At 42.1% G+C, this 27,536-nt stretch overlaps 2 protein-coding genes across 2 annotated transcripts; one reads left to right on the top strand and one right to left on the bottom strand.

The window, feature by feature from the left end:
• Positions 1–100: 100 nt before the first annotated feature.
• On the bottom strand, positions 101–14,334 carry zgc:113054 (uncharacterized). The gene is made up of 11 exons (XM_014133190.2): positions 14,068–14,334; positions 12,319–12,508; positions 12,138–12,229; positions 11,809–12,041; positions 11,271–11,507; positions 11,112–11,186; positions 10,703–10,919; positions 9,429–9,637; positions 8,701–8,773; positions 4,429–4,546; positions 101–1,992 (listed from the first exon to the last, which is right to left on the bottom strand). Exons 1-11 carry the CDS (start codon positions 14,081–14,083, stop codon positions 1,797–1,799), a joined length of 1,656 nt encoding a protein of 551 aa, XP_013988665.1. The 5' UTR covers positions 14,084–14,334; the 3' UTR covers positions 101–1,796.
• A 1,631-nt stretch (positions 14,335–15,965) lies between these two features.
• Positions 15,966–21,123, top strand: LOC106565742 (2-epi-5-epi-valiolone synthase-like). Its single transcript, XM_014133192.2, has 5 exons — positions 15,966–16,295; positions 18,957–19,596; positions 19,819–20,055; positions 20,338–20,590; positions 20,704–21,123. The coding sequence occupies exons 1-5, from the start codon at positions 16,120–16,122 to the stop codon at positions 20,787–20,789; spliced, it is 1,392 nt and encodes a 463-aa protein (XP_013988667.1). The 5' UTR covers positions 15,966–16,119; the 3' UTR covers positions 20,790–21,123.
• Positions 21,124–27,536: the final 6,413 nt, after the last annotated feature.

The following is a 27,536-nucleotide window of genomic DNA, read 5'->3' as shown; positions in this document are numbered from 1 at the left end:
ATTACTGTGAACCTTGACAATTACTCACCTCATCTCTTGGCAAGCAGTAGCAACAGATGAATATACAGTAATTACATTTTTCATACATTGGAAATGTAACTATTTCAGTTTCATTTTAATTGAAAGTACTGTACATTGTGTTTGTTCAACATTTCAACACAGATTCATTCCCATGTCCAGCTGTTTGCACACTAGGATTGCGGATGTCATTTCAATCATAATTTCTTCACATAAACATATAGCAGACCCTTTGTTATCACCCTCGGATAATGGCAAATAATGTTCTTGATAACCCCACATTCAAACAGTGATTATCCTGTATACTGAAAGGTGGAGAACGGCAAATATCTGTAGCTCCCCATCTCTAGACTGCCCCTTTGTGGCCATCTGACGAAATGCCTAACTAATATTCTACCCTCGTTATATTAAGATGTTTATTAGGTCATTCTGGATAAATTCTTACATTCACTGCTTACAGAAATCACATTTCTGATATTGTCCTGTGAGGAAGTTGTGTCTATCTACCATGCAGGTTTGGTATGTCTTCTACATTAAATCCAACTGAAATGCAGAGATCGTCAGATCTTTCCATATCTAAATGGGATCCTCTCACTCACTAGCCCCGTTAATAAGGGACCCCATTATGTAAATCTGAGTACGGCCACTAATAGTGAGAAGTTGCTCACACAAACAAGCACGGTCTCATTGCATGGATGGTGTTAATTGGACACTCCTTTGGTATAATTGCAGTGACTAAGGCCGTGCCCTCAGCTAACCTCCTTTAAGCATTGTTTTGCAGCACATAAACAGTACAGGGAGCAATTAAGATGTGGATTGTAAGCACCACTTGGGGGACCAATCAGCAAAACCATGAGAGAGAGAAGAGCTGAAGGAGGGTGGTACGCTATGGTACCCGGAAAAACACAACGATCCCAGACTGTCAAACAGGAAGTTATTACACATTTATATGCATAGAATGTCTAGTTAGCGTTGAAACCATATGTATGTGCTCAGTATGTAGTCCCCATAAGGAAAGGATTAGTTACAATATTAAGTTTGATAGTGTTAATTTTAGAAACAGACTGTATTTCGTACAGTATCTTGTCATACACATCTCAGTACTTTCTACTATGCCCAACCAATCTTTTGCAATCTAACATCCAGTACATACTGCACTTGCACAGTAGAAAGCAGCATGCATTCAGTGTATTAAAATCTTGAACTACGAACCCGTTTCAAGTACTTTTCACTTATGAAACAAATACCTCTGATGGGGCCAATGGTGTCAAAACCTGTTTATAAGAGCCACTCACAGATTCCAGCGTGAAATGTTTCTGTATAAAAACACAGATGTCCAAAGGATAGCACCATGTAGAAGACATAAAAAGGATTTGCAACAAAGTGTGCATTTCTGTTAAGAAAATTAACAGGGATATAAAAGAACAATTGTGTCGAAATGAATGTCCATTTTATGTGAAGACTACTGTATGAAACTGTAAAATAATCTCCAATCTGACATAATGGTAAACCAGGGAGGTAATCACTCTGACCTAATCTCTCTGTTATCCTATTCTCCCTGTGGAGATCAGTCACAGTGGTTGCCACAGGAGGCTGATGAGGGGAGGACGGCTCATAATAATGGCTGGAATGGAGTGAAATCAAACACATGGAAGTCAAGTGTTCCATATCATTCCATTCCAGACTATGAGTCCGTCTCCCTAATTAATGTGCCACCAGCCACCTGTCTATTCCCAAGAGTGAACCAAGAGTGGGAAAAATTAAGCTTCTCCCTCTCTCTACCACAGACTTTGCCCACCGTCTATGACTAAGTTATGCCCTGTCATGTAGTCAGAGGCGTCAGATGCCAAGTAGACCACTGCAGCTTGCAGGTCTGTCACTAGAGCCAGTCGTCCAGCAGGGATATCTGACAGCCAGCGCTTCACCAGAGGCCTCAAACTCTCCGAGTGGATGAGAGGGGTGTCAACAATCCCCCTGAAAAGAAAAAGGGAGAGAGAGATGGAGGGAAAGAGAATTCAGAGACATCAAACATCAAAGCCAGGAGTGGCAGCAGTGTGGCGTTTCAGAGCCACCACTTTGGTAACCAAAATAAAATAATAAATAAACCCAATTACCCTTCAGAAAAAGGGTACATCTCTGATGATATTTCCAGTGGGACGCGTGGTGTTAAATGACTGGCACGTCGCAGGAAGCGCCACCGGGTACGACAGGACCCGAGGTGTAATTCGCCTTCAGGAGCCTGTACATTATCACTTTCTCTGCGTCTCCCTGATTCCTGCCTGATATGTGCTTTAGCTGGTTTGATTCTCGGGCATAGTGCTTGAGTGGCATTTAAAGGAAACAGGTGTGTTGGTACTGTAGTGATTTCCTCATCTGATTTCCTCCTCTGAGACTGTGGTACTTTCATGTTTAGACAATGCTTCTGTCAGCATTAATCTATCATGACCAATGATTTTCTCTCCTCTCTTTATCATTTGGATAAACGTGTCAACACAGCTGTGTCTAATGTGAGACGACTTCAGGCTTTTCACACAATCATTATGAAAGTAACTAAAAGCTTCACGGTCGACTCATCTTTAGCCCGTACCCAACACGTTAGGCATACAGTATTCCTGGCTGTGCCTTGATACAAATTCCAACATTTGGATAAATTAGCGGCTCCAAGAAGCATGTGACACCCTGGTTAACATATTCCACCTCAATTATATTTCTCTTCAGCGCCCTGTTATCTGGAACCTTTACTGGCAATCAGAGGTGCTGTTTTCCCGCAGCCAATTTTCTAGATAATGCAGCTTATCACCGGCGCGGCTAAAGTTGCCAATGAAATCAGGCTGCAGTCAACCTCGCACTCGCTAATTGTGTCCCTTTTTTATGCATATTTACTGACTGTCACTTCTAAGAAATCAGTGCCCCATTGAGACAGCCAGTTAGAAGGGGGAAAGAATTGCTTCTTTGCAAATTAAAATTAGCAAACAAGCTGGCGATAAATAAAGCAGAGTGGTGGGAGAGTGGGCACTTTGATCTGGGTGTGGTGATGGGCCCTGCATGCCGAGCCACCGGACGGATTTGCTGGGGCTAAGGGATGCTCGACTTAACACACACACATACACAGCGCAGCGAAGAGTGTTCCTCTGTTCTCTTCTTCCCGCCACACAGCTTCACAGACAACTAGATACAAACAATGTGCTATTGTTGTGGAGACACTTGGAGTGAGGATGCTCATTTGATTCCCTAATTGAATATAACAATTAGAGCAAGTGTTTGGTTGATTCCTCCCTAAAGACGCCATCTAATTAAGCCTGAGCACATTGTTTGAGGGCTTAAATGGGTGCCTCACTCTCAAATGGAACTTTTACAATGGAGGAAAACACTCAATCCGCTTCTCATCATTACTGTTCTTGGCAGCTCAACAAATAGCAATACATACTAAACAAAAATGTAAAGTTTCATGTTTCATGTGGTGAAATAAAAGATCCCAGAAATGTTCCATACGCACAGAAAGCTTTTCTCTTTTGGTCACAAAATTGTTTACATCCTATTAGTGAGCAATTCTTCTTTGCCAAGATAATCCATCCACCTGACAGGTGTGGCATATCAAGAAGCTGATTAAACAGCATGATCATTACACAGGTGCACCTGGTGCTGGGGACAAAAGGCCACTCTAAAATGTGCAGTTTGGTCACACAACACAATGCCACGGATATATCAAGTTTTGAGGGAGCGTGCAATTGGCATGCTGACTGCAGGAATGTCCACCAGAGATGTTGCTAGAAAATTGAATGTTCATTTATCTACCATATGCTGCCTCCAACGTCGTTTTAGAGAATTTGGCAGTACGTCCAACCGGCTTCACAACCGCAGACCATGTGTAACCACACCAGCCCAGGACCTCCACATCTGGCTTCTTTACCTGCGGGATCATCTGAGACCATCCACCTGGATAGCTGATGAAACTGAGGAGTATTTCTGTCTGCAATAAAACCTTTTGTAGAGAAAAACTCCTTCTGATTGGCTGGGCCTGGCTCCCCAGTGGGTGGGCCTTGCTCCCAAGTGGGTGGGCCTATGCCTGCCAAGGCTCACCTATGTTTGCACCCCTGTCCAGTTATGTGAAATCCATAGATTAGGACCTAATTTATTTAAATTGACTGATTTCCTTATATGAACTGTAACTCAGTAAAATCGTTTAAATTGTTGAATGTTGCATTTATAATTTTGTTCAGAATAGATGGGCTTGAAATCCATGGACATTTTGTATGTGTACATTCTTAAATCTAAGTTAGGATTGAAATAAATAAAAATATTTGTGAACTGTTGTGTCATGGTGATACAGATAAGATCTACCATTGACACTATAGGCCTATTCTGAAACCAGGCCATTTAATAAAACGAACATGTGGGACACAAACTTACGGTGAGATGCAGTTAACTCGGACCCCTCTGTCGATCCACTCTGTGCCAAGTGTCTGTGTCAGTTTGACCACTCCTGCCTTTGAGGTGTTGTAGGCAAGCTGCTTCTGTGGATGGGGCACTGCAGAGGGGACAAATCAAGTCAAGTAGTATTGATCCAACTACACCTGCATAGGTCTTTGCATTTAAAAAAAATCTGTATTGTTGTCTATCACTTGTTTTAAACTAAACTTGAACTAATTAAAACACATACATTCAGAGAGTTGTTATACACCTTGACTTATTCCACATTTTATTGTGTTACAGGCTGAATAAAAAACTTTTAAATAAAATACAAATTACCCTCACCCAGACACACAATGCCCCATAATGTAAAAGTAAAAACATGTTTTTAGAAATGTTAGCAAATTTATTGAAAATGAAATACAAAAATATCTAATTTACATAAGTATTCACACCCTTTTGCTATGACACTCCACATTTTGCTCAGGTGCATCCAATTTCCTTTGATCATCTTTGAGATGTCACTACAACTTGATTGGAGTCCACCTGTGGCCAATTCAATTGTTTGGACATGATTTAGAAAGGAACACACCTGTCTATATAATGTCCCACAGTTGGCAGTGTACACTATATATACAAAAGTATGTGACCATCCCTTCAAATGAGTGGATTTGGCTATTTCAGCCACACCCATTGCTGGCAGGTGTATAAAAATCAAGCACACCGCCATGCAATCTCCATAGACAAACATTGGTAGTAGATAAGCCTTACTGAAGAGCTCAATGAATTTCAACGTGGTACCGTCATAGAATGCCACCTTTCCAACAAGTCAGTTCGTTAAATTTCTTCCTTGCTAGAGCTGCTAATGGCTGGACAACTGTAAGTGCTGTTTTTGCAAAGTGGAAACGTCTAGGAGCAACAACAGCTCAGCCGCGAAGTGGTAGGCCATACAAGCTCAGAACGGTACCGCCGAGAGCTTAAGCGCGTAAAAATTGTCTCACTACCAAGCCCCAAACTGCCCCTGGAAGCAACATCAGAACTGTTCGTTGGGAGCTTCATGAAATGGGTTTCCATGGCCGAGCAGCCGCACACAAGCCTAAGATCACCATGAGAAATGCCAAGCGTTGGCTAGAGTGGTGTAAAGCTCGCTGCCATTGGACTCTGGAGCAGTGGAAATGCGTTCTCAGGAGTGATTAATCACGCTTCACCATCTGGCAGTCCGACGGACAAATCTGTGTCAGAGCAGAAACTATACCATGAATAGTGTTGAGGCATATATCTGGGGAAGAGTATAAAACAAATACTAGTGTTGAAAGTTTCCAAAAGCACAGTGGTCTCCATCATTGGGAAATTAAAAAAACATGTAACTACGCAGACTCTGCCTAGAGCTGGCCATCCAATCAAACTGAGCAACTGGGCAAGAAGGACCTTGGGAGGTGATCAAGAACCCAATGACCACTCTGACAGAACTACAGAGTTCGTTTGAATCCTAAGACTTGAAGATTGCTGTTCACCGGCTCTCCCCATCTAACTTAACAGAGCTTGAGAAAATCTGCAAGGAAGAATGGGAGAATATCCCAAAATCCAGATGTGTAGAGTTTATACTGACATACCCGAGACGACTCGAAGTGTAATCGCTATCAAAGTTGCTTTTACAAAGTACTGACTCTGGGGTGTGAATAATTATGTACATGTTTTCATTTTCAATTAAATTTGCTACATTTCTAAAAACATGTTTTCACTTTGTCATTATAGGTTATTGTGTGTAGATGGGTGGGGGAAAATCTATTTCATCCATTTTGAATTCAGGCTGTAACACATCAAAATGTGGAATAACCATATAAACTGCACTCAATGTCTAAAAGACAAACGTTACCCCTCTAATAACCATGAAACACACACTACAATGTAGACTTTCTCTGAGAGTAATTATTATATATTTTTTACCTTTATTTAACTAGGCAAGTCAGTTAAGAACAAATTCTTATTTACAATGACGGCCTACCCCGGACGCAGCCGGATGTGATACAGCCTGGATACGAACCAGGGACTGTAGTGACGCCTCTTGCACTGAGATGCAGTGCCTTAGACCGCTGCGCCACTCGAGTACCCCTGCATATTATTCATTCTATGCATTACTTCATTTCAATCATAACTCAGCACCCTGGTTTCTACTGCATGCTACATGAAAACACCTCCATTAGGTACTTGGGACCCCGTGGATAAAGCCATGTCAGAATAATTGCTTGTAATGTCCAGTTACGCACCATCTTCAGCAACAAAGGCAACACCATTTGTTTGCCTTGACCATCACAGATGCTGCACACTGCATGGGATGCTTGGACAGCGGCTAATTTCCCTCTGGTTGATTAATCATCACAGGGAAGCCTCCAAGTTACATACAACTTTAGTAGTTAACCTCGTCGCCCCTTGATCTCACTGCCAAATTGCTTCGGTCGGAACAGAGATGATAAATATGACACAGCTGCAGAGAGGCAGGGGCTGGTCCTGGGGAGACAGAGTGGACAGGAGATTCACGGTCCCTCGTTTGTTTAGAAAGGAATAGAGCTGATGTGAGGAGAGAAGAGGATGGAGGATGCTTCCATGATGGAGTGAGGAGGCTGAGGAGGAGGTGCAGGCCCTTGGGTAGGACCCCAGCCTTGGAGGAGAGGAGGAGCACGTGAGGAGGAGCAAAGCCCAGGGCTTACACCCAGACTGAAGGTGAAAGCCGATTTATCAGGACAGGAAACACAGCTAAAAAAGCCTAACAGTGCTAATCCTCACTGAAGACCTGATGATACAGCTCCAAAATACCGTTCAAAACAGGCCTTCATCCTTCAAATAAACCTGCATTGATGTTTTCCGTCTTAGGAGCAGTAATCCTTAGAGAGGGAGAAAGAGAGCAGTCTAAAACCCTCTAACATTCCTACTGCTACTTATTGCCCATTCTAAGTGGGGGGAAACTAGCCCTTTTCATCACAGGCCTACACATACTCAAGTCCTCAGGACAGATAGGAAGTAAAGATGGTACACAGGCTGAATGAGCGTGCCGCTGACATGATTCTCTCTATCCTCCTTAGTCAGGTCAAATACTTTACATCTACTCTCCAATACAGCCAAACAGCATGGGAAATATATATATTAGTTTATTAGCATGTCAAAAATGCTCTTCCTTTGTGTGGCCTACCATCATTCTCTTCAAATGTACAGGGGAGGAGAAAAACACATTTTATTCAGCAGATGGACAAAAAGCTGTCATTGTCCAATTAAAATGCACATTCACGGCTGCTTTTTGGTATCCTACTTGGCGAAAACAGGTCCCCTCTGATTATTCATTATGACAATACTATAACAGATGTCCAGACCAATAAAGTCAATTCCTGCAGGACTGTGCGTAACATGAGTAATTGATCACTTTTTTTTTTGCCATCCTCTATTTACCAGCATGGCCCTGTTTCACAGATTGCCCCTGCAGTTGGGACTCAGGCCCATATGTCACAGCAGTTTATTGGCGATGACTATACTGCTGATGAAGTGTTACTGTTTCTCTGGAGGAACCTGTAGGAGGATTTACACTGGGCTGGGAATAACTCCCATTTCACAATGCACTTAGTAAAATGTAAAAGCATCTGCTGCTTAAACACAGACCTTTACAGAGGCAGGCAGGGTTGTTGCACAGGAAGCCTTTTACATGTTGGACCTCAGGTTTCCTTACTAACACATCCTCCCTAGAGCTCAGGAGATGGATGTTTATTATGATGCAAAACTGCCTTGATGAGCAGCAATCACAACTAACTGTGTTTGCAGCGGGAGAATAATGTGGGTGGATAAATCACTATAGCATTGTCCTGAATAAACAGTTATATGGTGAAGATTAGCAGTATTAGCAATTATACTTTAAAAAAAAAATAGATTGCATTTGTGAAATGGGTCACCAAGTTTCCTCTGTCACTAAGTTCACTAAAATACACTGAAATGGCAAGACTGTAGAATACCAAGCCCATTGAAGTCGTTTGGCAACGTTACAGAAACAAACCGTATACAATTATGTTCTAGTGCACAAAAGCACTGTGATGAGTATTACATTACTGTACTTCTCAGTGTACTATAGGAGACATATCAATGCAGCAACAAAGCTCAGGTCATTATTCTTCATTGACTCACCATTCTTCATTGACTCACCATACATGGAGATGAAAGGAAGACATTCTCCCTCTAAAACGTTGATGAAATCTAAAGGGAACATACAGGATAGATAGAATCATCACTCACCTATTAGACTGGCCATGGACGCTGTGTTAATTATCTTCCCATATCCTTGCTTCAGCATCACACGACCTGCAGCCTGAGGCAAGAATTCAGGGGGAATGGACACATATTACAAACATTCATCACACTTTTAGTATTGACACCCTATGTGTACACCTTCATTATTATTCATACTTACTCAAAGACCCTAACTCAAACTCTCATATATTCCATGTGTAATTTACACGTCAAACATTCCCCCCCCAAAACAGTTAGACGCATAAACTCAAACAACTGTATGTTTCCCATTTTCCAGACAGACCTATGCCACTGGTATGACCCTCTGAGTAATGAAATAGATCACACAGGCCTACAGTAGCATTCTAACCTAGGCTGCCAATAGTGGGCTCTAGATCTGCACTATTGTCTTGGATTGATGTGCCCAACCGTTAATACACTTGTGTCCCCCGTGTACCGGCTCGTACATAAAGCATCCTGTAGTCAGGCTGCAAAGGCATAATTTTCCTCTTTAACTAGCTTTAATGGCGGGCAGTTGGAGAAAAAAAAAATGAAAAATGTGTACCGTCTTAATAAAACATTTTCCAACACCATTTCGCACCGCATTCAGCCGGTCCACAGGGGACACAAGTGTATTACCAGCTGGGCACATCAATCCTAGACGATAGTGCAGATCAGGCGTCCCCTATAAGTAGCCTAGGCTTACAACAGAATACAGTAGAGGAATCACACACCTGACAACACATGAAGGTCCCCCTCAAGTTGACATCAAAGGTTTGGTCCCACTCTTCCAGACTGGTGTCTTCACTGGCTGAGTTCACGTTGATCCCTGCGTTGTTGCATGCTATTTGGATCGCTCCCCATTTGGACACAATGCTGTCAATCATCCTCTCAACATCTGACGATTTGCTGATGTCAGCAGTAATCGCAATGCAATTTATCCCTGGATTAAAAAATAGTGGCTGTTTAAAATGCAATAATAGGCAACACGTCTAGACTTTTTGAAGACTGAAGTTCAAAATGATTGATATTATTACTATTTTGTGTCTTCATATGCAAAATATGGTGCCATGAGGTGCAGATTAAAGTTTTGTCTGAAAATATAATATAATCAGGTTACAATATACAACAGGGATAATGAACTAGATTCAGCCTAGGACGATGGTTTCTTGAGCGGAAGGTCAGGGGGCCGGAACATAATTACAAATCATTTGCAGACTACAAAGTGACCGCAAGAAGCCCAAACAGATATAATACTTCACTAAAACAAGCATTCAAACCTGGCTTACGTTTGCATACAATCACATACACTGAGTGTACAAAACATTAACAACACCTGCTCTTTCCATGATAGACTGACCAGGTGAAAGCTATGATCCCTTATTGATGTCACGTGTTAAATCCACTTCAATCAGTGTAGAGGGAAGGAGACAGGTTAAAGAAGTATTTTTAAACCTTGGGGCAATTGAGAAATGGATTGTGTACGTGTGCCATTCAGAGGGTGAATGGGAAAGACAAAGACTTAAGTGCCTGTGAATGGGGTATGGTAGTAGGTGCCAGGTGCACCGGTTTGTGTTAAGAACTGCAACGCTGCTGGGTTTCAGCCAACTTGACACAACAGTGGGAATCACTGGAGTCAACATGGGCCAGCATCCCTGTGGAACGCTTTTGACACCTTGTAGAGTCTATGCCCTGACGAATTGAGGCTGTTCTGAGGGCAAAAGGGAGGGGTGCAAACTCAATATTAGGAAGGTGTTCCTAATGTTTTGTACACTCAGTGTAGTGTATATCTCTCTATTATGCGTGGGGGTATTTTTACATCATGTCCAACAATAATAAAACAAAACAATTCAAATCTTGGACCGCTAATAGGGGAACAATGATGTACAGTATTTCCTTGACTTTTCCCTGACAGTAGAGCACCATCTGCTGGTAATACATTGAAGGTTAATATGAAAATCCAACATTGTGACAATCATAGTGGTGTGTGCTAATGCCAAAGACTTACCTTTCAGTGTGAGCTCCTCTGCCACGCCCTCAGCCTTCCCTTGGTCCAGGTCTACCACAGCCACTTTGGCCCCAGCCTCTCCTAGGGCATGTGCGAACGCCCTGCCTATACCCTGGCCTGCCCCCGTCACATAGGCCACCCTGCCATCCAGACGCATCCGGTCCAGGATCGACCTCCCGTTCAAACCCCGGAAAACCTCATCGTCTGTTACCTTGCTCTGAGACAAGTCAAACACAAGTGAGTTATAATTGAGAAGGGAAAAGTCTGTATGAGCTTTTAAGTACTGTAAAGTCACCATTTGACTCATGGTAGTAACTACAGCTGTCAATGACAACAGTGATAGTCATTTTCTTTTCCTTTTAGCACTGGCACTAAGTGTGGTTCTGACTGAGGATGCGTCGTATGTTACCTGTGTGCCTGCACATGCTGTTGCCATGGGTACTCTGCGGATGATGCTGATGCCATCTCTGAGGGGGACAATGACCTTAAAAAAGCAAAACCTTTACTAACACAGGAATAAACACCCAGCAATAATTAGATAGATTACAAGCCATGTCTCGCCACTGACCTGCTCCACACGAAGATCACTCTTCACAAACTGGTTAAAATCTCGAAGCGCCAGCCCGTTTACATCAGCGGTGTCCTTTAGGTAGACCTTAGCCTTGAACAGAGAGTTATCCACACATATCACACCACTCAGTCGTAGGAGGTTGTGGTCCAGGATGAACTTGTAGTAGTTCATGTAGTTGTTCTTGTCTGCGTCGATAAAGACCATGTCAAACTGCTCGCCTGCTGCAGCCAGTTCCTTTAAAAGAGACAATATTATCAGAGAGCTGGACCATTCACTGTCAATGAGCTAGATACACTGTATCGGTGTATCGTCTTTTACTCAGATGTAATGGCTGTTATATTTATATATATATAATTGCCAATTTATTATACTCATATTTATTACATTTACAAATAGTTTTGTTACTTTAAGTGATTTGGTTTGCATTGTATATGCATGTAACTATATAACGTGGTTATTAAGCAAGTAGACTAACATGTGTAATCACTGCAGGCTAAACTTAATCAATGTAGTTACACAACATGTAGCTAGTCACCTTCAAGCTATCCATGGCAGAACCAATCTTCACTGTTATCTTCTTGCCATGTGGAGACCTGTCAAATATGGGCTTAGCAAATTCTTTAAGATATTGCTCAATCTCACAGGCAACCAGTGAACCATCCTCGGGCAGTCCTTCAGCCATTGAGAGAGCACCATACCCTGTGAACATGCCTATCTCTAGGATTCTCTTGGCTTTACTCATGTGAACCAGCATTTTCAGAGTCTGGCCTGCCAATGAAACATCAAGAAAAAATATTTAGCACTACTTAAATATGTATCTCTATCCAAGCATCCACACAACTGAACCCAATAGAGATGTCTCACCTTCCACATGCCCAGTGATGCACTCTTTTGGAAGCCGAAACTGAGTCTTGCCCTCCTTGAATACTTTATCCCAGTTGTGTTCCATCGTTTTCCTACACATCCGTATGGGATTAAGTAAGAATGTGCATAAGAAACCATCCGTGTGAACTGTGTCTGTGGGACGGACAAGAGAATTACTCACTGATACAGCTCAGCGAGAGGTGCACTTTCCTGGCTGCTCATTTTCTCCAGGTAGCCATCTAGACCACACGCTATGTCCAGGGCCTTCTGTAGGTTGACCCTCAGCTCCTCTGGAACGTTGGCATTGCTATCTGCTATCTCCTTGGCTTTGTTTAGGAAATCCACCATGAATTCCATCGGGGTGTCAGAGACTGCAGAGAACACAAGACCAAAACTGTACACAAGCCTATACAGTATACGCCTAATGACTACAGTAGGCTATTATACTAATGAACAATTTGAGAGGGGGGGGGGGGTGATACAGAGACGGAATGACGTTATAATAATAATATGGAATTCCAATGGTATAAAGTAAAAATACATTAAAGTACTGCATAAGTCAGTTTGTGGGGGTATCTGTGTACTTTAATATTTATATTTGACAACTTTTACTCCATTACATTCATAAGAAAATTATGTACTTTTTACTCCATACATTTTCCCTGACACCCAAAAGTACTTGTAACATATGGAATGTTACATATGATAGATACGCACTTATCAAGAGAACATCCCTGGTCCTCCCTACTGCCTCTGATCTGGCAGACTCACTAAACACAAATGTTTTGTCTGTAAATTATGTTGGAGTGTTGGGAGCGTGCCCATGGCTATCCGTGAATAAAAAATAGAAAAAATTAATTTGTGCCGTCTGGTTTGCTTCATATAAAGAATGTAAAAGTATTTAGACTTTTACTTTTGATACTTAAGAATATTTTAGCAATTACATTTACTTTTGATATGAAGTATATTTAAAAGCAAATACTTTTAGACTTTTACTCAAGTAGTATTTTGCTGTGTGACTTTTTACTCAAGTATGACAGTTGGGTACTTTTCCCACTGGACAATTCAAAGACTGCTCTGTGTCATGACATAACTACACCATTAGATGGACATAGAGCTCTAGGAAGGATGAGTCCAATAAATAACTGCAACAGGCGGGTTTATAAGTGTATGTTCCTAGAGATGTGGTAAAGAAGTCAATGGAACTCGACCAAAACCATGGCTATGCCATCGAAACGCGTGGGTGAAAAATGCCTTAGGGTACCTCATTCATTTAAGCTATTGTTTATGTGTATTTCACACTATGTTAATGTAAAAATCGGAGTAAACTGCTTGTATAGATGTCAACCCCAATACATGTTCATGCCATCGTCACCAATCAACTGCAATACAGTTCAAAACTAGACTACCACCACCGATTGCTGGATGCTAGCGACACTACAGACAGGAGTTATGAAACTAGCATTAGCAGTCACTTATTCTAAACCTGAAAAGGGACCAATTCTAAATGTTATGCAGCGAAAACAACCAAATATATTCAAATCGGACGTTAGTAACTACATTGTGGGCATGTCACAATACATCAATCTTGACGGATTTGACGAATATCCACTTTGTTGGATCAGATTTGTTAAATGTGCGCCAATCCCGCGTCCTAGTCCCCCACGGCTGCGTTCCATGCATTGACCTCTTAACCGCATCTAGCTAGTCCTATATGTAGGTTATTTAATTACAATTAATATAAATGTAATGTTTAGTTTTATAATGCAAAAATAGTGTAATATTATGAATTTACTATTTGTGTCCTATCATCTTTCCAGTTGATGTTTCCCCGCGACATTCTCCTGCATCCTACAACTAACTAGCCCAACCACATTCATTGTCGAGCTTCTGCAATCATAGCGAGTTCTGTGAGAAAGATCCGACATACCTTTGGCAGCCTGCATGGTGAATTTCCACGGCGTTCGTAATACAAAATACACAACAAGTTGTCAAATCACAAAGGGCGACTGGCAAAGCAGCTGTATGTCTATCTATATAGCTTAAACCCGTTTCAGTTGTGTAAATGTATCTTTATTGATGGCTTACGAAACTCCCTAGTTTTCCACACAGTAGTTCCGCCCACGTGTCCGTTGACCTGTAAGATCTGTCTGTCGATGTCAAACTTTTTGTGTAAACCTTTCGCGACAACGTTTTTTCGGGTCGTTTTACTGTCATCACGTGGGCGCAAACCGTATAACACAGTTATGTCTAATGGAGCTGACCTTCAACCAAGTCAAGCCACTGTATCTGTCCAGCTCAGGCATCCACACGTTAAAAAGGCCACTTGTGTAAAGAAAGAAAAATACAACTTGTTTCCATCATGTCTACACTTTTGTCATGAGGTGTTGAAGAGTTCAAATGAGCCATGTAAAATGTGAAATCATTCAAATGATATAATAGAATGGATTCTTAGCTCAATACGAAAAGACATGAACGATCACCTTACTTCAAGAATGTGCTTATTTCCCATTATCATACATTTACTCTACAAAAAAGTTGATCTTAAACCTTTGATCTTGGCTCATCCTAGACTGACATCTGCTTTTGTTGTCAGCTCCACGTTTTATTACTCTTTATTTTCAGGTGTAGGGTCTTAATTTTATTACCCTGTTGCTGGACAACTTTACTGAAATGATTAGTGCATTTGAGGTTTAAAAAGCCTTCTGAAGTTTGTAATTTCCACTTTGAAATGTCAAACCTGATTTTCCCTTAAAAAATGTATCAAAATGCCAATGAATTATAATCCACATTTCCTGTAGGCTTATTTTCCTGCTGTAGCGAACTGGCTCAAATTGTTATTATTATTATTTTTTTAACCTTTATTTAACTAGGCAAGTCAGTTAAGAACAAATCCTTATTTACAATGACAGCCTAAGAACAGGCAGAACAACATATTTTTACCTTGCCAGCTCAGGGATTGAACTTGAACTAGCAACCTTTCAGTTACTGGCCCAACATTCTAACCACTAGGCTACCTGCTGCCCCAAATTAAGATGCTACATGTATATTTACTCTTCAAACAGAACACCATGAACTCACCAGATGTGCTCAGATGAAAAATGGTCAATTGAATGTGTTTCTATACAGTAGCTAGTCAGGTTGACCTCTGACAACATCCATCCACTGCCACAAAGAAATACTTTGTCTTGTAACTGTTGCATACCTGTGTCCAGTATGTTAAGTAGCCTAGGAGGCTCCGTAATTGAACATACCACAATTAAACTAAACTAAAATGTATTTTTCTTACAGTCAATTTGGCACACACAGAAAAGAGGTTGGCTAATGCTGATATATATAATATCCAAAGCCTTTTTCTCATGTTCATCAGTGACTGATAGCACATTTTCTGCACAAGAAGCAAGTCTGATGTAGGCTCCCTCAGTAGGCTAAATACATAACCCTCATAGAAGTCAAGTATCCCAAAATTGCACATGTAACTTTGCAATACATGTGGATCTTTAACAAATGAATTTATCTTGCTTCTCTTATTTCTTGAGTGAAATAAAAAATACTTGACATATAAACATACAGAATGTGTGATCAAATACAATTACAAATGGTCCGTGACATGTTTATTGATGTGGAGTCAGTAGTTTTTTATTAAGTAGCGTTAATATTTTTTACATAAAAAAATGTAGGCTAATTAATTATATAGCCTATTGTGGGTGTGGGGGGATCCCTCTTTACATAATTCTATAGTTTCATTACGTCACAAAATTGTGTAACGATCATGCTGGGGCATGTGCTACACACTGGTTTTGGCTACACTTTCATAAGCACACTGGAAATACTTGCTCCTCCCATGGCAGAAGTGAAGTGATCTGCTGTCGAGGATATATATATATATACAGAGAGTAATGAGAGGTGAACATTATGCTCCATTAGGTTACTTGTCTCTGCATCGGTCACTCATTAGCTTCCAATACATAAATATATCAAGATGTCGCTTGATGCAAACACTGGGAAGAAACATGTGGAAGAGCCACTGGAATGCAACAATATTGCAGTAATAAAGAAGAATGAGTTTCACTTAGTTCAAGTCAAGGGCACATGGAAACGTAAATCGGGAAATAAATTGAATAAAAATATAAAGGGTCGAGTATCAGCTGCCAAAATGTGAGTAAAACTTGTGTTAAAATATAATTATGGGATGCAATTGATTCAAAATAAATTAAAACGTTATGCAAAATATAAGGTTTGTGCACATTATCATCATACATCTAAATTAGTTTTCTTGATGTTAACATGCTTTATTTTATTAGACCCACTAGCTAGACTTTCAGTAAAAAAACAAGTAGCCTCCGACTGGGCAAAAACTTGTTTCCACGTCATTTCAACAAAAATATTCAATGTGATGACGTGTAATCAACGTGGAAAACTGATTGGATTTTCAAAAAGTCATCAATAAGGGAATTTAGGAATTTTTTCAACCAACTTTTAACCTAAATCCAATGGCATGATGAAATTGTTTTGGGATTCACGTTAGTTGACAACTAACCAAATGTAAATCAAAACTAGATGTGTTGAACTGACGTTTGTGCCCAGTGGGCTTGCACAAGCCTTGGCTTGTGTGATTCGGAATGGCTCATAGGACCAGGAGCCTATCCTATGTTTCTGTAGTGTGAGGCATCTTGATGTACAAGTACACCAACTGGACAGGACACTAGTCTATCGCAGGGCCTTACCCCCAATTTATCTCCTTAATACTGAGTGCCAAGTAGAGACTCATCTGGTCCCATTTTTACAGTCTTTGGTATAAGCCTGAGATCCAGGGCCGGCACCAGAACAAATCAGTTGGATAGGCATTTGATTTCAGTTGGATGGGCCCTTTTTTTCATGGGACTTCCGGTGTTTTGAATTTTGTTAATGGCTGTTATAATGAAGACCAAAGGCAGCTAGTGAGTTTCAAGTTTGTGGAAGCTTACAATTTATCCTACAATTTTACCTATCTGCATGCCAGTTATGATTATTTTTATATGTGCATTTTCGTAACGTTTTAGTTTCTCAAAATTATTGTCACGTGGTTAATCATACAAATATGAATTAAAATGGTAAAAATCGAAAAGATAAAATTAAACTAATGCAAGAGCACCAGCATTTGCCAAATGAACACATTGATAGCCTACACCGTGATCCATTGGCGGCTAAAGAAATGAGCGCATGGAACTCAGAGATAGCCTATAGGCCAATGCAGCAGTAAAATACATAGGCCTAAAGCCAACAAATAAAAACATTAGAACCTATCCTGATAAAATGCAGGTTCTTTCAATTGCATGCCTGTGTGGCTCCCTTTCTATCTGTCTTGACTAGAGCTATAGCTAGTGAAGTGCAACATTGTATCAACTCAGCAGGTTGGCTTGCTCTCCCTCAAAGTTATCAGGACAGAGAAACCACACACACGCTCATTGCTCACATGGAGCACTCTCTGACAAAACTCCTAAATGATGGTTATGAAATAAACCAAAACTTGTTTCCCACAAGTGTAGCAGGTTGTGAACTCTGCAAACAACTTTTGCACTCTTAGAATGAGAATGGTAAATTAATGTAACCAAATTACGGGGATTAACGGTACATTTACTAAGCATGTCTTCGCCACACACCCCTCCCCTTCTTCTTATCTCAACATTTTAAATTATACTCAAGACACATTATCTTCACATTTTACATGCTTTTCACTGACAGCCGCAACTCAATAATCAGCTAGGCTTATTGCCACGTGCTCTGCCCAAATTGCAGGCTTTCCTAATAGGCATAGGCCTATGCACTTGTGATTTGAAATAATCCACAGCAAACATTTTTTTAAAGAAGCTAATGATCCTCTATGGCTAAGTCAAGCTCTCTGGTAAAGTATTTTGACTGGAGTAATTATATAATTTTGGCAAAACATCAATTTACTTTAGGGAAAGCCAGCATCCGAACAGTGCACTGTGCACACGTCAACTTTCCGTTCTAATTCACAAGTGGCTGAAGCCAGAGATCTGTGTATAATGACGAGATGCTCATGTCTCAACCCTAACAATGCAAATCGTTGTCCCAAAGGTGGGAATGCAGGCAATAAGCTTAGGTCTGCATATTATGCCCATAGAAATGCATTGGGTTTATTTAGGACATATTTTGACGAGAGAGCCCTCTCACTTGGCCTCTTCCTCTCTGCTGAAACTAGCGAGCGCAACAGCACCGCTCTGTATTACTACGTGTAGCCCATGTATCTGATGCTGTCTGGACAGAAAAAGTATAACATGCCATACTCCTTTTGTCCAGACAGCATCAGATACATGGTCTACACATACAGAGACAGAGGGGTGCTGTTTCGCTCGCTCGGATGCTTTATCTGAGATTGTTGAATCTTTCTGTTATCGCGCGTCTCGGTCAAATAAATTATCAATATTTCAATATTTTATTTGGACGGGCAAGGATGGTACGGTAGGGCAGGCAAAGCCCTCTAGGACTCGCCCATAATGCCAGCCCTGCGGATATTGAACTCCCAACCTTAGGACGGACACTCTTAACACAAGGCCCCTGAGTAGACAGTGGATGACAGTGATTGAAAGTAAATATTTATTTCAACATGTGAATAGATGCCATAATGTTGTTTATCCAGCCATCACAACACTATCATAGTAATTTGCAAACACATTTTCCCACTTTATTTAGCTACCACCACAGAAAGTGAAATTGTGTGAATTTACATTTATCCCCAGGCTTTGTTCTCTAAACATTTAATGTACATATTGTACTGTACATAAAATAACCTGACAAATATAGCACGTTTTCCAGCTATGAGAGCACCATGGAGCAAGGCACCTCCTGGACAGTGGTCAGCCCTATCATCTTCACCTACAAGGTGACTGAGTCCCTGGGCCTGCTGGACCCCAGCAACGACACCCTGCTCCTGGGTCACATTAGGGACCCCCAGCAGCTGGAGGCCCTGAGGAACAGCATCAGCACCAAGCCCCTCAGGCGCTTCGTGGTCATGGACCAGACCGTCTACAACCTCTACGGCTGCCAGCTCACAGACTACTTTGAGGCCCATAATGTTCTCTACAGGATCCTGCCCCTGCCCACCACCGAGGAGAACAAGTCCATGGAGCTGGTGATGAGGATCCTGGAGGAGGTCCATAAGTTCTCCCTGGACAGACGCACAGAGCCCATCATCGCCATCGGAGGAGGAGTCTGCCTGGACATAGTGGGCCTGGCGGCATCCCTGTACAGGAGACGCACCCCCTACATCCGTGTCCCTACCACCCTGCTCTCTTATGTCGATGCCAGCGTGGGGGCAAAGACTGGGGTGAACTTTGCCAACTGTAAAAATAAGCTAGGTGGCTACATACCCCCGGTGGCTGCTTTCCTAGACCGCTCCTTCATTCAAACTGTTTCTCGAAGACACATCTCCAATGGGCTGGCTGAAATGTTAAAGGTACAGTGTCAATGCCTGACAGCAACAGATAAGGATTAGATATTGGACTGTACATTAACTTAAGATACAATACTGTACTATCTGACTGTATACTATACTGTAGAGAACAATATACAGTACATCATCAGTCTTGGAGAACATGTTGATGCTCATTTAGCTCTGTAGATCTGGTTTTATGTACTGGTATTTAATGTAAATGTAATGTAGATGTGTGCTCTACAGATGGCCTTGATGAAACACAGAGGTCTCTTTGAGCTTCTGGAGACCAACGGCCGGTTCCTGTTGGACTCCAAGTTCCAGTCTGACAGCGGTCTTCAGGGGGACAACAAAGATGCTGCCTCCGTGTCCACACGCATGGCCATAGAAACCATGCTCGAGGAGCTAGCACCCAACCTGTGGGAGGACGATTTAGACAGACTGGTAGACTTTGGTCACCTTATCAGCCCAGAGCTGGAAATGGTACAGTACAACCAATTATATACCGCTTCACCTTAAATAACCACAAAGCCAAATAGCTCCATGAGCTACTGTATGTAAACGGGTTTGAATCAATATGTCATCATGTCATGTTTGTCACCTCCTGTTCCATTTTTAGTGTAACTATGTGCCAGATGAGCATGGTGTCAGGTTTACTCACACCTGTTTGTGTTAGTTAGCGGCAATAAACAGTGTGGCTACGAGTAATACTGCACTCTAGAGAGTTGTGCATGGATAAAGTACTGAACGCTGACCTTATTGCAGAAGGTGCTCCCTTCCTTGCTGCACGGAGAGGCGGTGAACATCGATATGTCCTACATGGTTTATGTGGCCCGTGAGAGAGGCCTCATGACAGAGGAGGAGAAGCTGCGGATTATAGGCTGCATGGGGGGGCTGGAGCTGCCTGTGTGGCACCAGGACGTTACCATGGCACTAGTGCAGCACTCACTCTGTGAGAGGCTGAAACACTCTGGTGGGCTGGTCAGGATGCCTCTACCCATTGGCCTAGGGCATGCGGGTAAAGAGACAGACATGTATTTGTCAGCTAGAGTTCAGCACATTAACAAAGATTAAAAATGCATATATTTTCAAAGCTGGTGTTAACAATCTCCTTTTTCTCTCCATCTGTAGAGATCTATAATGACACAGGTGATGACACCCTGTACAGAGCGTTTGAGAAGTGGTGTGATGAGCTGCGACCAAGCGACCCGAACTAGTCCACATTTTTTGTATTACTGTAGATTATTTACTTTGAATGATTTAACTGATTAAAACAAGGATGTGGCATTTCTGCTTGACATGTTGACACAGATATCTAGAATGCTCATCAGTTGTTGTAGCTGATATTTGTTGGTGCTGTTGATTGTTCAGGTTGACTTGATTTGATAGAAAATTGCAAGCGCTGTCTTGTCCTATTGAACAATACCGGCCCCTCACAGTTTTACTACTACATTACAAAAAGGGAAATTCAAAACTTTGTATGATGACTTTGTATTGCTATTGATGTTTTTGATGTCTCAAATGTTCTCATTAAATCATTTATGAAATGAATACTTTTTGTGTCTTAAATACACAATTACAAACACTTTATTTAGGAGCAATGCACTTTAATATTGTACAAAATACAGTTGAAGTCTGAAGTTTACATACACTTAGGTTGGAGTCATTAAAACTAGTTTTTCAACCACTCAACAAATTTCTTGTTAAACAACTACAGTTTTGGCAAGTCAGTTAGGACAATTACTTTGTGCATGACACAAGTCATTTTTCCAACAGTTGTTTACAGACAGATTATTTCACTTATCATTCACTAATTCACAATTCCAGTGGGTCCAGAAGTTTACATACACTAAGTTGACTGTGCCTTTAAACAGCTTGGAAAATTCCAGAAAATTATGTCATGGCTTTAGAAGCTTCTGATAGGCTACTTGACATCATTTGAGTCAATGGAGGTGTACCTGTGGATGTATTTCAAGGCCTATCTTCAAACTCAGTGCCTGTTTGCTTGACATGGGAAAATCAAAAGAAATCAGCCAAGCCCGAGACCTCAGCCAAAACCTGGTGTACTTCACAAAATAGATGTCATCATGAGGCAGGAAAATTATGTGGATATATTGAAGCAACATCTCAAGACATCAGTCAGGAAGTTAAAGCTAGGTCGCAAATGGGTCTTCCAAATGGACAATGGCCCCAAGCATACTTCCAAAGTTGTGGAAAAATGGCTTAAGGACAACAAAGTCAAGGTATTGGAGTGGCCATCAAAAAGCCCTGACCTCAACCCCACAACATGATGCTGCCACCCCCGTGCTTCATGGTTGGGATGGTGTTCTTCAGCTTGCAAGTCTCCCCCTTTTTCCTCCAAATATAGCAATGGTCATTATGGCCAAACAGTTCTATTTTTGTTTCATCAGACCAGAGGACATTTCTCCAAAAAGTACGATCTTTGTCCCCATGTGCAGTTGCAAACCGTAGTCTGGCTTTATTATGGCGGTTTTGGAGCAGTGGCTTCTTCCTTGCTGAGCGGCCTTTCAGGTTATGTCGATATAGGACTCGTTTTACTGTGGATATAGATACTTTGTAACTGTTTCCTCCAGCATCTTCACAAGGTCCTTTGCTGTTGTTCTAGGATTGATTTGCACTTTTCGTACTAAAGTACACTCATCTCTAGGAGACAGAACGCGTCTCCTTCCTGAGTGGTATGGTGGCTGCATGGTCCCATGGTGTTTATACTTGCGTACTATTGTTTGTACAGATTAACGTGGTACCTTCAGGTGTTTGGAAATTGCTCCCAAGGATGAACCAAACTTGTGGAGGTAAAACATTTTTCTGAGATTTTCCCATGTCAAGCAAAGAGGCACTGAGTTTGAAGGTAGGCCTTGAAATACATCCACAGGTACACCTCCAATTGACTTAAATTATGTAAATTAGCCTATCAGAAGCTTCTAAAGCCACGACATCATTTTCTGGAATTTTCCAAGCTGTTTAAAGGCACAGTCAACTTAGTGTATGTAAACTTCTGACCCACTGGAATTGTGATACAGTGAATTATAAGTGAAATAATCTGTCTGTAAACAACTGTTGGAAAAATTACTTGTGTCATGCACAAAGTAGATGTCCTAACCGACTTGCCAAAACTATAGTTTGTTAACAAGAAATTTGTGGAGTGGTTGAAAAACCTAAGTGTATGTAAACTTCAGACTTCAACTGTATACTGAGGTTCAATGAATGGATTTTAGGGTGTTTTCACATATAGTCCTCATTAAAAGAACCGATCTCAGTCCTCTTTAAAAGAACCGATCTCAGTCCTCTTTAGAGAACTGATCCATGTCCCCTTTGAAGTGAATTATGGGGTAAAAATAGCAAAAGTGCTCAGTCCTCTTTGCATTCACATTGCTATGTTTCAAAAGCAACCAATATCTTTTTCCAACATTTACTCAGTGCGCTCTGGGTTTTTACAAAGTGCAGGACAAGCCATTTTATTAGAACGTGTTATCGGACAGCTAGATATACCTACTTACATTTTGTAAGCTAATAGATTGCCTTTAGTTAAAAAATTTGACATAATAATTGTAACCAGAAGATACTATTAACATGTAAATATTATTGGTAACAGAATAGATAGCAGAAGAATGACTGCATATTAAATAATGTTATAACTGACAATTGTACACCCAATGTAGGCTACTGCTAGAACAGATTTTGTACCCTATGTTGGCGTCTTCTCACACTATTCAAACCCCACAATCGAATAAACAGTTTATGAAACGTTTTTAGCCTATAGATCACAAGTTGCAAACAAATAATCTGAACTAAAAACATATTTTGGAATTTCTGTGCATCCTTGACAATCGCTAATCAATAGGCCTATCCAAAAACAGCACGTTTTTCCCTGCAGATGATCATATTCTCTCTTTTGTGGCACCAATGTGAGAGGGGAAATGTTAGGGGAAATGGTGTTGCAGTAGTCTAGTGTGTGGTGCGGGAATAATGACAAGCGAACCTGGGGAGCTTTGTGTTCACATTGTCCTTAAAAAGAGATCTGGACCACGGAATTCAAGTGAACCGAACTCAGACCACCTCTCGAAATGGTCTTTTGAGGGTTCTGAGTTCCTTTGGAGTGTTCACACTGCAAAAACGTTTTAAGTGAACCACACTGTGTTCACAAAAATTGTCTGAAAGGGACTACGTAAGTGTGAAAACACCCTGAAACTACCACTAATCTTTCTGAAATTAAAGGCCCCTAATTGTTCACAGAGCTCCACTAATACAAATCAGTATGGGGTAGGCGTGTCAAACATATGGTCCATGGGGATATGGGGATGCTCAACCGAAATAACCCAATAGTTGGTAAAAATTTAAATAATGACGCATTCTCAGTATGAGGAAATATAACGTTTTATAGTATGTGAATTTTCGAAAATCGAGCATGCTTTAAATGCCTGGATGTTATACCAGCCCCCGTCCCCGTAGGAGGCCTTTCGGTAGGCCGTCATTGTAAATAAGAATTTGTTCTTAACTGATTTTCCCAGTTAAATAAAGGAGAAAAAAAAGATATACATAAAAACAATGTAGTATGTTTGACACTGAACGCTATCCTTTTCCATATTTTCCAGGAGTTGAACGCTCCCTCCACTGGAGTCAGCACGGAGGGAGGAGAGGCCTCAGTCTGTAAGTGGTATACTGTGATGGATGAGGCACTGCAGGGCCTGCCACTCCATCACCCCATCGATCATCATCTCCTCATCCTCCCAAGGTGCAGAGTGGGCTTGTCTCCCTCCCAGTAGGGTCCAGATGTGGAGGCGCAAGAAGGAGGTGACTGCCAGGGAGGCACGCCTTACGGCCATTTTAGAGGCCATGATTAGGAAGTAGTTTTATTCCTCTTTTCAGTCTACTGCATCTCCCATTCCTCTCAAGCTTCAGGTGACTCTTCAATTGATACATGCGTAGGCTTAGGGTATACTGAAGTTTATTCCAAAATACGTTGTTCCAAATGCTAGATACTTATCTAATGTTAGCCCAAAACAAGAGCACGAAATGTCACTGAGTGAGGCTACAGACTATCCTTTTCGGTTCATACTGTATGTGAAGCTCGCCAACGTGCAATCATTGGACAATAAATTAGACGAGGTACGATCACGAATATCCTACCAACGGGACATCAAAAACTGTAATATCCTATGTTTCACGGAATCGTGGCTGAATGATGACATGGATATTCAGCTAGCGGGATATATGCTGCACCGGCAAGATGGAACAGCACACTCTGGTAAGACGAGGGGGAGCGGTCTGTGCATATTTGTAAACAACAGCTGGTGCATGAAATCTAAGGAAGTCTCTAGATTTTGCTTGCCTGAAGTAGAGTACATTGTGATAAATTGCAGGCCACACTATTTGCCTAGAGAGTTTTCAGCTATACATTTCGTGGCTGTTTATTTACCACCACAGACAGATGCTGGCACTAAGACCGCACTCAGTTAGCTGTGTAAGGAAATAAGCAAACAGGAAACCACACACCCAGAGGCGGCGCTCCTAGTGGCCGGAGACTTTAATGCAGGGAAACTTAAATCAGTTCTACCAAATTTCTATCAACATGTTAAATGTGCAAGCAGAGGGAAAAAAATTCTAGATCACCTGTACTCCACACACAGAGACGCGTACAAAGCTCTCCCTCACCCTCCATTTGGTAAATCCGACCACAACTCTATCCTCCTGATTCCTGCATACAAACAAAAATTAAAGCAGGAAGCACCAGTGACTCGGTCTATAAAAAAGTGGTCAGATGAAGCAGATGCTAAACTACAGGACTTTTTTGCTATCACAGACTGGAACATGTTCCGGGATTCTTCCGATGGCATTGAGGAGTACACCACATCAGTCACTGGCTTTATCAATAAGTGCATCGAGGACGTCGTCCCCACAGTGACTGTACGTACATACCCCAACCAGAAGCCATGGATTACAGGCAACATTCACACTGAGCTAAAGGGTAGAGCTGCCGCTTTCAAGGTGCGGGACTCTAACCCGGAAGCTTACAATAAATCCTGCTATGCCCTGCGACGAACCATCAAACAGGCAAAGCGTCAATACAAGGCTAAGATTGAATCATAGTACACCGGCTCCGACGCTCGTCTTATGTGGCAGGGCTTGCAAACTATTACAGACTACAAAGGGAAGCACAGCCGCGAGCTGCCCAGTGACACGAGCCTACCAGAGGAGCTAAATCACTTCTATGCTCGCTTCGAGGCAAGCAACACTGAGGCATGCATAAGAGCATCAGCTGTTCCGGACGACTGTGTGGTCACACTCTCCGTAGTCGATGTGAGTAAGCCCTTTAAACAGGTCAACATACACAAGGCTGCGGGGCCAGACGGATTACCAGGACGTGTGCTCCGGGCATGTGCTGACCAACTGGCAGGTGTCTTCACTGACATTTTCAACATGTCCCTGATTGAGTCTGTAATACCAACATGTTTCAAGCAGACCACCATAGTCCCTGTGCCCAAGAACACAAAGGCAACCTGCCTAAATGACTACAGGCCCGTAGCACTCACGTCCGTAGCCATGAAGTGCTTTGAAAGGTTGGTAATGGCTCACATCAACACCATTATCCCAGAAACCCTAGACCCACTCCAATTTGCATACCGCCCAAACAGATTCAGAGATGATGCAATCTCTATTGCAGTCCACACTGTCCTTTCCCACCTGGACGAAAGGAACACTTATGTAAGAATGCTATTCATTGACTACAGCTCAGTGTTCAACACCATAGTACCCTCAAAGCTCATCACTAAGCTAAGGATCCTGGGACTAAACACCTCCCTCTGCAACTGGATCCTGGACTTCCTGACGGGCCACCCCCAGGTGGTGAGGGTAGGTAGCAACACATCTGCCACACTGATCCTCAACACTGGAGTTCCACAGGGGTGCGTGCTCAGTCCCCTCCTGTACTCCCTGTTCACCCATGACTGCATGGCCAGGCACGACTCCAACACCATCATTAAGTTTGCAGACAACACAACAGTGATCACTGACAATGACGAGACAGCCTATAGGGAGGAGGTCAGAGACCTGGCCGGGTGGTGCCAGAATAACAAACTATCCCACAACGTAACCAAGACTAAGGAGATGATTGTGGACAACAGGAAAAGGAGGACCGAGCACGCCCCCATTCTCATCGACGGGGCTCTAGTGGAGCAGGTTGAGAGCTTCAAGTTCCTTGGTGTCCACATCAAGAACAAACTAGAATGGTACAAACACACCAAGACAGTCGTGAAGAGGGCACGACAAAGCCTATTCCCCCTCAAGAAACTAAAAAGATTTGGCATGGGTCCTCAGATCCTCAAAAGGTTCTCCAGCTGCAACATCGAGAGCATCCTGACTGGTTGCATCACTGCCTGGTACGGCAAATGCTCAGCCTCTGACCGCAAGGCACTACAGAGGGTAGTGCGTACGGCCCAGTACATCACTGGGGCTAAGCTGCCTGCCATCGAGGACCTCTACACCAGGCGGTGTCAGAGGAAGGCCCTAAAAATTGTCAAAGACCCCAGCCACCCCAGTCATAGACTGTTCTCTCTACTACCGCATGGAAAGCGGTACTGGAGTGCCAAGTCTAGGACAAAAAGGCTTCTCAACAGTTTTTACCCCCAAGCCATAAGACATTTTACATTTTAGTAATTTAGCAGACGCTCTTATCCAGAGCGACTTACAGTAGTGAATGCATACATTTCATATTGTACTGGCCCCCCGTGGGAATCAAACCCACAACCCTGGCGTTGCACACACCATGCTGGCGTTGCAAACACCATGCTCTACCAACTGAGCCACAGGGAAGACAAGACTCCTGAACAGGTAATCAAATGGCTACCCGGACTATTTGCATTGTGTTGTGGGGATGCTTTGCACTTCACAAAATAGATGTCATCATGAGGCAGGAAAATGATGTGGATATATTGAAGCAACATCTC

The sequence above is a fragment of the Salmo salar genome, chromosome ssa12, assembly GCF_905237065.1.
Source record: "Salmo salar chromosome ssa12, Ssal_v3.1, whole genome shotgun sequence".
Classification (NCBI taxonomy): domain Eukaryota; kingdom Metazoa; phylum Chordata; class Actinopteri; order Salmoniformes; family Salmonidae; genus Salmo; species Salmo salar.
Note: the sequence above shows the minus strand (reverse complement) of the source record. Positions and strands in the feature narration are given on the sequence as shown.

Bases quoted from the DNA above. Each gene is read 5' to 3' on its own strand.
- LOC106565742 (XM_014133192.2), top strand. From the start codon at position 16,120: ATGTCGCTTGATGCAAACACTGGGAAGAAACATGTGGAAGAGCCACTG. The intron at 16,296-18,956 runs GTGAGTAAAACT...CACGTTTTCCAG, and splicing joins CGAGTATCAGCTGCCAAAAT to CTATGAGAGCACCATGGAGC. The intron at 20,056-20,337 runs GTACAGTACAAC...ACCTTATTGCAG, and splicing joins TCAGCCCAGAGCTGGAAATG to AAGGTGCTCCCTTCCTTGCT.
- zgc:113054 (XM_014133190.2), bottom strand. The intron at 11,508-11,808 runs GTGACTAGCTAC...TCTCTTTTAAAG, and splicing joins CTGCCATGGATAGCTTGAAG to GAACTGGCTGCAGCAGGCGA. The intron at 11,187-11,270 runs GTCAGTGGCGAG...TGCTTTTTTAAG, and splicing joins GTGATCTTCGTGTGGAGCAG to GTCATTGTCCCCCTCAGAGA.